We start from the raw sequence: 11,590 nt of genomic DNA on the forward strand, positions 1-11,590 counted from the left end.
TTTAACTCCCCGACGTCTACGACCAGCGATTTACTTCGTTTTGCGTTTGTCATTTCCCACTTTAAATGCTTTGTGGCGAGGATTTACTTCTTATCTCTGATTCTATACCTCGACAGCATAATATCGTGTGAAAGTGACCCCGAGACATATGACATAAACTTGGCTATGTAACTAGGTTCCCATAGGGGTTGGTCTAATACTTTACATCCGCAATTTAGTGCGGTGCGGGGCGTGAGCCCACGCCTGTGCATGCCTTTAAGGGTTTAACTTGAACTATACATGAGGGCCCCTTAGCCTTTGATACCCTCGACAACTATGGGTGGAGACACGGAAACTCTGCATCATCGTGAATCCCAGAGACGGTAAACGTACAACTGTGGGTACTTACTTACTACACTCTCTGTTAAGCACTGAGGCGGGACATAGTCCCTTAACGGACCTCCAACATCACCCCTACAGTCCAGCCCAATACCACCGGCTAAAAACTCAGTGCTTAAACCCATAGCTTGTCATAATCATACTTCTTATACAACTTCTGTACTTGATAAAGACATAACTTCCGTCTTACATGAATTCATTACTTCTGGTCACTGTCTCGAGGTCATTACTTCATAGGCAACAGATAGCATTTAGATATGGGAGATGAAAACTCACCGGGGCGCTGTATAGTCACTTTCACCTCTTTCTCCACTCTGCTTCGATCCCTTTTTCCTTGTCGCGCTTGCCGCCTCTTCTCCCCGTGGTGCTACCTCCTATAATACGTCAAAAAAGGTCCTTATCTCCAACGTCATTGACAGGAGGAAAAACATATAGTGTTGCCACAATAAAGATAAATATAAGACAAGGATAACTCACCCTTGGGTATTGACTCGCGTGCTCCGCGACACTCCCAAAGGCAAAAGATTCAGTCAGAGTAAGGTTAGCAATAGTCGCGTCCATTCAGCTATCTTCTCTCTAGCCCGAATGGCCGCCATCCTTCTTCTATTGCTCTCTGCCGGTATGTCAGCAATGTCTTCAACACTCGCTGATGGTAACTCTATTTCTTCTTCAACCACTTCTGCTTGAGGCGATGACCCTTGTTCTGGTTGCACAGTGGGTGAACCCTCAGGCTGAACCGAGGTAATGTCATCAGGGAGAGTTTGCATTATGGGTTCTTGGTCGGGTACGACAGCAATCTCTTCTGGTCTTTCTTCAGGTATTGTGGTTTCTGTGGCAGGGTTAAAATTCTCTAGGAATGTTAAATCAGGTTGATCTGATACAACTCTAAAGTCAGGCTGGGGCGACTCCTCCTGACTTATTCTGTCATCGGCCATTTCGACCTCTAAGGGATACAGATGTCCTATTGATCGGGTAAAGTCTGTGTTCCCGACCCTAATATTGGCTGTTCTATGTTCGCCATCACGACTTCTAACTAAGGAGGTAATCTTCCCAACCTTCCAGTTAGTTCTGTTCTTTGAGTCGTCTTTGATTTGCACTATGTCTCCTATTTTCGGGGTTCTGTCTGACTTGACTCTCGGCTGTTTATGTGTGTGGAAAGACTTCTCACGAAGACTGGGCAGGTACTGATTTACAAACATCTTCTTATACTCTTCAAGAATGATTCGACCCCTTTTCCAACCCTTAATCAGGTCAATTTTTGTACAGGTACCCTGTAAGGTGAACTCTTGGAAATCGGGATCTATCTCAAGGCACTGGCCTAGTGACAAGAAGTCTGCTGGTCTTAGTACTTCCTCCAACTCTGAGCCTACCATAGTTAGAGGTCGAGTATTGAGTACAGACTCCACTTCCTTAACTACTGTCTGCATCTGGCTGTCGGTCAGTAAATGTTTATCAAGTGTGCGTTTTAAGCAATGCTTAATTAAAGACACTAGCCTTTCGTAGAACCCTCCTTGCCATGGAGCTAATTGGGCGATGAATTTCCATTTTATTCCATTGTCAATACAGTATGAACTGGTTAAAACTTCGCTTACCAGTTTAAAATATAAGGCATTATCTGATATAATGGTGTTCGGTACTCCTCTTAAAGCTGTAAAGCGTCTGAGAGCAAGTAAACACTCTCGAGCTGTCAAATCATTCACAAGCTCTAGATGTATAGCTCGTACCGCTAAACATGTCAAAATGCAGATCCACCTCTTCTCTCTACCTTTGGATGTCTCTACCAACACTGGTCCAAGATAGTCCAATCCAGTGAATGTGAACGGTGGGCTATAATTGACTCTTTCGCTCGGTAGTGTAGGTGGTGCCGGTAACTTATACGGGCCGCCTGCGTGCTTCAGACACTGTGGACATCTTCTTATTACCTTCTGCACTTGTGCTCGGCCTTGTGGTATCCAATATTTGTTTCTTAGTATGCTGAGTGTGTGAGACACGCCCACGTGGTAATTCTCTTCGTGTGTCTTCTTAATGGTCTGGTCCGTGAAGGGTGACTTCTTTGGAATCAATATTGGATACTTCTTCTCGTATGACCAATTTGTTTGTGTTAAGCGTCCTTTGCATCTTAACACACCTTCTTCGTCTAGGAAAAGGCCTAAATTTTTCGATAGACTTGTTGCTTTACCTGAAATTTCATCTGGAAAATAGGTTTTTTGTAGGTCCTTGATTTCACTTAAAACCGTATTTCCTTCTGCAGCCACGTTATTGTCTGGCAAACAAACTTCCATAGGAGTCTCTTGGTTATCCAACGTGAAAGAGGCTGTTTCTTCGTTCTCGTAACCTTTCAGTGTCATCTCTGGACCGTCTATTGTCTCCAGAGCCCTTCCAGCCAGACAAATGTCTACTTCGTCTATTTGTTGGTTTTTTGGCCACTGTCTTTTATCACGACTGAGATAGTTTGGACCATTAATCCACAGCTCTTTTTTCGAATGCCATAATTCTGGCCTTGTTGCTATGTCGGCTGGGTTCTCCTTTGTATTGACATAGCACAATTCCAATTTCAACATGTCTTTTGTCTGTTTAATCTCATTAATACGTCTCAGTACAAACGGAGGGAGTAATTTATTTGTTCTGGTCCATGCTAGGACGACTTGACTGTCAGTCCACAGATATACTTTGGATATACGAATTTCCAAATGGCTCTTAATGTATTTTAAGAGTCTACTCCCTATTAGACAGCCTAGTAATTCCAATCTGGGAATTTTCAAATCGTCTTTATCTTCCGTTGGTGTGACTCTTGATTTCGACATGAGAAGGGTTGTTTTGATTTCATGTAGTCCAACGATTCGGAGATATACTACGGCAGCATATGAATTTATAGAGGCGTCTGTAAAGCCATGTAGTTCATAGTCCAAGATTTCACCATTGATGTCATTTCCAACGTATCTTGGCAACTCTATGTGATTTACGGTCTTAAGGTCTCGTACTATGGTTTTCCATGCCTCTTGTAAATCATCTGGCAGGGGTTCATCCCACTTCAGCTTCCTTGTACAAAGATTTTGAAACAACAACTTTCCTGGTAGCACAAGAGGTGATACAAACCCACAAGGGTCGTAAAGACGAGCCAGTACTCTTAATACACCTTTTTTCGTTATACCTCTATCTTTAACTTCTTCTTCCCAGGTATTGCCATCGACTTTGAGTTGTAAAGTATCACGATCTACGTTCCACAGAAGTCCGAGTATCTTTATGGTTCCGACTTGTTTAGCCTTCTGTTGCTCAGGAATTTTTCCCATGAAATCTTTCTCGTTAGACATCCAGTCTCTTATGTTCATACCAAGTTCGTTAAAAATCTTTGTCGTTTCATCATACAGTTCAAGGGCTGTATTAACTGTTTTAGTGGATGTTATCAAATTATCTACATAACATCTGTCTGCTATCTTAGTGAGAAGCGACTCTTTGGTTTTCGACATGTGGTGTCTGATGGTGGCTGCTAACAGGAAAGGACTTGAGATGACCCCAAATGGAACTCTACAAAACCGGTATTGGACAACATTCTCGTCATTTGGTTCTTGCTCGGCGTTCTTTACCCACAAAAATCGAGTGACGTCTCTATCTTGCTTTTGGAGACCCACTTGTAGAAAGGCCTTCTCTACATCAGCTGTGATACCAACTTTGCCTAATCGGAATTTAAGTATCAGTCCAGTGAGATCTTCTATCATGGATGGGCCTCGATACAGACATTCGTTTAGACTTTTCTCATCCTTGATCTTTGCAGAGGCGTCGTACACTATGCGGCCTCTTTTACCCTTTTGCTTGATCATATGGTGAGGCAGGTAGTGTACGGGATGAGTAGTCAAATGATAGTGTTCGGGTTCTACAATTTCTATCACCTTTGCCGCAAGCTGTTCTTTTAATATTTGATGATAATCATTCAGTATGTCTTTGTCTGATCTCCTCAGTAAACTCTTAAGCCTTCCATAGGCTAATCCATAGTTGGTAGGAAGCTCGGGTGGATATTGTATCCAGGGCCATTTTACCTCGTATCGTTCTCCGTTGTACTCCACAGTTTCATTGAAGTGTTGAACAGCTTGTTCCTCGTAGGTCGTTTTAGGAGAATCAGTTATTCCTATGCTCTCCAACGCCCATAGGAATTTTAAATCTATACTCCGCAGAGGGAGGTCTGGCTCTGTAAAATAAGGGCAGTTGGTATCATGGCAGTGGCAATAGGTGACCACTGATAGCGTGTTGTTTCCTTCATTGCACTGTAAACTACTTCCAGAGATCAACCATCCGAGATCAGAGTCAACGAGATACATTTTCTCATCCATTTTAATTATGTCGTTCCTTAAAAAGGAGAAATACAAATCATTTCCGATAAGTAGGTCGATGATTTCTCCATTTGAATCATCATCAGCTATCACGTCCAATTCAGTAGGAGGGATCTGTGCTATCGGTATATTATCTGTAATATATGGTACTATATTTACCCTGATTTTCCTCTCTACCCTTCTCTTTGTGATGATGGTTACTTCGGCTGATGGACTTATCACTTCCTTGGGAGTATTTGAACCAAATGTATAAATCATCAAACTATCTTCTCTGTCAGGTGTTATGTGTAGTTTCTTAAATAATTTTGACGTTATATACGATCTTTGACTGCCGGAGTCAAGCAGAAGTCTGCACGCCAGAGTCTCGTTCTCTCCTGCTTTTATTTGTGTCACAGCCGTCTGTAAAAGATGAAGGGGAGCAAACTTATTATGCATGTTTGTTGTGTTTTTATCTATATAAAATTCAGCTGTTTGCTCACCCTTTGTCGTCTTCTGGGGGCATAGTGCGCGATTATGGATCTTCTCGCAGTGTGGGCACTTCTTCTTATTCTTGCAACGCACAGCTCTATGCCCTGGGCGGAAACAAATATAACACTTGTCTGCGAGTTTTGTTTTCCTGTCCACATATGATCGGTACTTCCCACAGTCTTCACTGTAGTGCTCGAGGTCGCAGAATACACACCTAAGCTTCGGTCTTTTGTGTTGAGCCTTCTGTGAGCCTTTGTTCCTCAGCTTGTGTCCCTTTGACTGATCCCATCTGCGTTTGCTTGCTGTGTGTAGAGTCGACGTGGAGGCGGGCGTTGTGTTAGAGTTAGAAGGTGTTATCTCCGTTTTCCTATCCAGCATGCCTTCAGACTTTTCTAGAGCTGAAATGACTTCATTTAGAGCCCCTCGAATTGCCGTTATGGATTGGTCTTTTGCCGTCATTAGATCTACCTGGTACACTACCTTTTCTGGAAATTTGCTCATTACAACTACTCTGAGGTAACTAGCATCGGTTTGTTCACCCATGGCCTCGAGTAATCGAAGGTGTTTTTCGATATCGTTGAGTGTACGCCTGCAATCTGTACCTGTGGCTTGCGCCTTTGGTAAATTCTGTAGGGCCTCATTATGAGCATCGATCACTCTATCTCTCTTCCCAAACCGGCCTTCCAGGATATCCCTAGCAACAGCATAATTAGCACTGGTTGTCTCCAAACCTTCTACGGCTTGGCGGGCTGACCCTTCGAGTGTGCACAGTAAGTATGACAGCTTCTCGACGTCTGGTATGGTCTTTGAGTGGACACTGGCGTTAAAACGGTCCCAGAAGGAAGTCCACTTCAGGATATTCCCATCATATCTGGCCAGATCAAGTTTTGGTAGTCGGGAGGTATTATTGTTAGAGCCATTAGAAGTTTTTACCTCAGAATTTGCGATTATGTATGAAGCTTCTAAAGATGCTAGTAGATCTTCTGCCTTCAATTGAACATTCATCAATGCCGTCGTATCTATAGTAGTTTGATTGGGGCATTTCTCTATATATTTAAAGACTTCCTCCTCGAATGCTCGAATAGAATTTTTAAGTGATGTCTTAATTCTGGTCAACTCCTGTAGATCTACTGCCACGCTGTCCTTGATCAGTTTCTCAGTAGATTCAGTCAGGGCAACCAGGTTTGTTTGCCTTAGAATCACTCTTGTGCCTAACGCCGCTTCCATTTTTCCAAGCTCTTGTTATGGCTTATCCCTTGGGTAACAACTAACAACGATATTCTTCTCACTTATAACAATGATTTCCGTAACAAACCACCACTTATTTCTTGCACGAATAAGTTCGCGTTAACAAATTGGACAAGTTTAAACCGCCTCAAGAAAAACTTGATGAAATTCTAACCATAATAATCTACCGTACCGAAGTCCCTTTTTTTATATCAAACACTAATTTAGCAAAGGGAACAAGTCCATACAGATAAGGGTAGCTGTCCACGTTACACAATTAAGGTGGATGAAAATGTCATACTCATTCTTATTAGATAAAGGAAAGAGGGGAATAAAACAAGCAACCAAAGTTATTTTAATTTTATTATCGTTATGTTCTGGAACCTTAAAGGAAAGTTTTTTAAATTTAACATTACATCTTCTCACCTTCTTTTAGATTCGTTGTTTATCGATTGTGTTGATTCCTGAACGGACACTAAACCATAGACACTGATAGACTTATTATACTACACGATATTTAGTTCCCAATATTTAGGGTCCCTAAATTAGAAACCTGAAATGCCATAGTAAATCGCACTAAACGACAAATAGGGCACTTAAAATAGAAATATTTTCTTAAATATAAAATAAAATAAGATTTATTGAAACGCCACCAAATCGTGATATTAATTAACTTTATTGCCTTTTTGCCTTCCCAATGTACAAATGGTACTCAGAAAGATATATTTGCAAGACACGCTGGAAAGGCGTTTTTAATAGTATACTTAACCTTAGATAAGTTAGTTGAGAATTTATATGAACTACTCGCAGTTTCTCATGATGGAGTTGTTGATTGCAACACATAAAAGTAAGAATAGTTACTGGGTTCTCTGCCGGATAGTGTCCAAGAACAAGTGTCTCGCTGTTAAGTTGAGCTGAGCATCATACCCGTGGTGCGGGTATGTCAGTCATCCGAGAGGCCTACCCCAACCAAAAAAATAGTTTTACCCCTGTGTCATCGCTATCCAGCATCTGTATCTGGATAGTGGTCGGGTAGCTTCTTTCCTTATATGAGTGTATTAATTGTGCAATAATTATGCTCAGCAATTTGACACTTCCGACATTTCTAACCTGCAGCATCTTCACCAATTTATGTGGCGAGGATTTACTTCTTATCTCTGATTCTATACCTCGACAGCATAATATCGTGTGAAAGTGACCCCGAGACATATGACGTAAACTTAGCTATGTAACTAGCTTCCCATAGGGGTTGGCCTAATACTTTACATCCGCAATTTAGTGCGGTGCGGGGCGTGAGCCCACGCCTGTGCATGCCTTTAAGGGTTTAACTTGAACTATACATGAGGGCCCCTTAGCCTTTGATACCCTCGACAACTATGGGTGGAGACACGGAAACTCTGCATCATCGTGAATCCCAGAGACGGTAAACGTACAACTGTGGGTACTTACTTACTACACTCTCTGTTAAGCACTGAGGCGGGACATAGTCCCTTAACGGACCTCCAACATCACCCCTACAGTCCAGCCCAATACCACCGGCTAAAACTCAGTGCTTAAACCCATAGCTTGTCATAATCATACTTCTTATACAACTTCTGTACTTGATAAAGACATAACTTCCGTCTTACATGAATTCATTACTTCTGGTCACTGTCTCGAGGTCATTACTTCATAGGCAACATATAGCATTTAGATATGGGAGATGAAAACTCACCGGGGCGCTGTATAGTCACTTTCACCTCTTTCTCAACTATGCCTCGATCCCTTTTTTCTTGTCGCGCTTGCCGCCTCTTCTCCCCGCGGTGCTACCTCCTATAATACGTCAAAAAGGGTCCTTATCTCCAACGTCATTGACAGGAGGAAAAACATATAGTGTTGCCACAATAAAGATAAATATAAGACAAGGATAACTCACCCTTGGGTATTGACTCGCGTGCTCCGCGACACTTACTGTGAAACTTTGAGGGTCTTTCACATTGTTTCAGCTACTTCAAAAGTAATTTAGTGTTGTAGACGTAGTGGTGAGTTGGTTAACTCATTTAAAGCTTACTGTGCACGAGTATCGCTGTATTGATGTTGGTGACTGTTTCCATACTCACAGTGGATGTATTTCTATTTTTATTACTTAATCAGTTCGGATTTCAAAGAAAATATTAAGACATACTGATATTATTAATTTTTATAGTAAGACTTAACTAACCGGGGTTTTTAGGTTATCTATTAGGCAGCACATGTAATTCATTAATCTAACTTTATATATATTGCTATAATTTAAACTATGTGTTTCTGTTTTCAGAAGCTGAAGCCCAGAGCGCAGAACCGTCACACAGCAATGCTCAAGACCATGTGGCAGGCGAATAATATAGTTCCTGTGTCTATTAGAACATTAAATTAGATCTGTGAATGGACACGAAATCGGAGTTAAAAAGTTGTGCGCGCTTAACTACATCACGAAATGCATTACAAGATGACGCGGTTATACGATGGAGTGAGAGGCAAGTCATGCGTCTCATGTTAAAGTAACGCGTCTCACCAGTGTATCACGCTGTTTAAAGCGTATTCCTAAACGCGCAAGGTGCTTAAATCAGAGTAGTTTGATTGCGCCGTTGTAAAGACTGATTTGTTTTGGTATTCTGTATAGGCAAAGTGTGGTGGCGTGACTAGTGTGAGATATATTGTAATTTATTATTTTTACTTAGGGTTATAGGAAATAAGCATCACAGGCTCGACTGTTGCTATTATATGATTATTAACGCATTTGACCATACTAGTTGCAGTCCATAATAATTGAATGGATATTTAACGTATTGTTTCGAAATGTAAAGTTCTTACGGTTGTAGTAAGTCTTGATTTGTTGTGAACAATAAATTGTTTTCGATACGATTCGTATGAAAAATAAAACTAATAGTCTACTCATCAGATATATTACTTGTGAGGTGAAGCATAGTAAGATATCACTATCTACTTTGATATACAAATATTTGATTGCAATTGTTCTAAGTACTGTTGATCCATAATTACCTCAATAATTTGTTACATTCATGTTTCGTTTCTTATTTCGATAATATCAATTATTTGATTTTCAGTCCTTAAAATGTTCCTTATTTATTAGATTGCCCGTTTGTAATGAAACTCATGAATATTTTTTAGGGTTCCGGAGCCAAAATGGCAAAAACGGAACCCTTATAGTTTCGTCAAGTCCGTCCGTATGTCACAGGAAAAAATTGGTTTCAACACGATCGGTTATACCGTTTTTGAGTTATTGCCGAAAAACTGCGCTTCTCAACAAAAAAAACGTAAGTGCCGTGAAGATACTTGTTTTTTTTTGTAATGGCTACGGAACCCTATTTTGGGCGGTCCGACAGGCTCTTGGCCGGTTTTTTTTAAATAAATTATGATTACGTTCAGATGGTTTAACTATACTATAAAAATATTAAATGAATTATGTATTACACTACAAATATGTTGAAGCCGATATTTATTTTCTCAAGTATTTGTTTAAATTTATATTCGAGAAAATATGAAGTTATTCACAAGTTGTATGTGCATAGAAATGGAATACTTACTTGCCGTATTATTTAACAATGGAAATTTAAATAATTTATTTACAATAATTATATGTTAAACTGTATTGAATGTCAAGACTGAAGTATTGTAATGAGTCTAAATTATGTTCTTTATAATAAAAATACAATCGTTTCTAGAAAATACATATTGCGGAATGAAGAAATAAAACAATTTATTTTTAAAAATTGAAGTTTTACTCGAAAATGAATCATAACATGATAAAAAATGGCACAATGGTCATTAATAATAACAATAATATTTAAAATATACTTAAAACTAGACTAAGACTTAACTAGACTAGTTAAGATCACATTGTGGCACATTTCCGGTTTGTTACCTAATCTTTGCGAGGAAAAAAATGCAAAAAATTAAATTATTTTGTGTCCAAACACTTCACAGCTGGGCAAAAAAAAGGCACTAAGAAAACAACTGAATAAAAAAATGGCTTCCCGCTAATACAAGGGGCTACTACAAAATTATAAAATCCAAGTTCGTATCGTACCGTCCCTCTCACTCGTATTAAATAATATTAGCGTCAGGAAAACGATATGAACTTTGATTTTCGAATTTCGTAGTAGCCCCCCTGATTGTCACTTTTTTCGAGTCGTCTACCATAGATAATGCTAAGAACTGCGTTTAGTTCAGAATTCAAATGGCCTTACGGCCAGATTGTTCCGTGCAAAAAAATATTTAATAAAATTATCAAAATTATTGCAATATTTGATATAAATTTAAAATATAAAAATAACGAAGTTTCCATGAAGCGTGGCAAATTTTGAATGTGGTGAAATTGGGTTATAGCTAAGTTATAAAGATGTAAATAAAAAATTGGCTGACTTGAAACCTCTTTAGTCTGAAATGACGTACCTACTAACTTTTTAAAACTAAAGTCATAATAACTCCCTCGGGGAGAAAAACTATACGTAAATCCATAGTTCCCGCGGGAACAATTGAGGTCATTGTCCTTTAGTATACAGGTATGGAATAACATCATTGACGAGCAAGTGTGATGAAAAAGTTTCTTATGAATGTCCCAGACATTCGTGTAAAACTAAACAAAAAATGAAACTTTAAAATATGATATTTTAGGCTTTCTGTATGCCACAATGCACAATGTCATTTCCGTCATCTCACAATCAACAATAAAAACATTAAAACACAATAATTAACAATTTTGTTTATTCTTTTACAAATCATATCTCATTTGGATTATAAAAGATTCAATTGTATCCACAAATCGTCAAAGTACCATAATAATATTACACGTTTTAAAAATTCGTAAAGAATTTTATGGAAGTCATACACAGTAAGTAAACAGGAGAAATTAGTGTAAGTCTTTTCACTTAAATGAATCTAAAGTAAAGTACCCGTTAGAGTCGTACTTATATTATCACGAACTAGCTCTAATGTCACTTTCCAATGGCAAAACGTAGATACAAAGCTAGAGTTCAAGTGTACAAATATAATACCTACATGAGATTTCGAAAAATGCCATTATAATACATAATGCAATACCAATAACCTATCAATTACGAAGTCAAAGTACAAATTTAAGTACGCCATACACGGTCCGGTTTGTTTGATATCAAAATCAAATCATAGTAACAACATGGAAAACTTTCTAG

The 11,590-nt window shown here is 39.3% G+C and overlaps 1 protein-coding gene and 1 long non-coding RNA gene across 2 annotated transcripts; one reads left to right on the forward strand and one right to left on the reverse strand.

Moving 5' to 3' along the window:
- Positions 1-76: 76 nt before the first annotated feature.
- LOC141436949 (uncharacterized) lies at positions 77-8,073 on the reverse strand. The gene is made up of 2 exons (XM_074100096.1): positions 856-8,073; positions 77-752 (listed from the first exon to the last, which is right to left on the reverse strand). The coding sequence occupies exon 1, from the start codon at positions 6,396-6,398 to the stop codon at positions 909-911; it is 5,490 nt and encodes a 1,829-aa protein (XP_073956197.1). The 5' UTR covers positions 6,399-8,073; the 3' UTR covers positions 77-752; positions 856-908.
- Positions 8,074-8,380: 307 nt separating this feature from the next.
- LOC141436773 (uncharacterized) lies at positions 8,381-11,137 on the forward strand. Its single transcript, XR_012452328.1, has 2 exons — positions 8,381-8,419; positions 8,695-11,137. It is a non-coding gene; the product is annotated as an uncharacterized lncRNA (long non-coding RNA).
- Positions 11,138-11,590: the final 453 nt, after the last annotated feature.

Source organism: Choristoneura fumiferana, chromosome 17 (genome assembly GCF_025370935.1).
Source record: "Choristoneura fumiferana chromosome 17, NRCan_CFum_1, whole genome shotgun sequence".
In the NCBI taxonomy this organism is placed as follows: Eukaryota; Metazoa; Arthropoda; class Insecta; order Lepidoptera; family Tortricidae; genus Choristoneura; species Choristoneura fumiferana.

Coding starts and splice junctions, on each gene's coding strand:
- LOC141436949 (XM_074100096.1), bottom strand. CDS start 6,398: ATGGAAGCGGCGTTAGGCACAAGAGTGATTCTAAGGCAAACAAACCTG.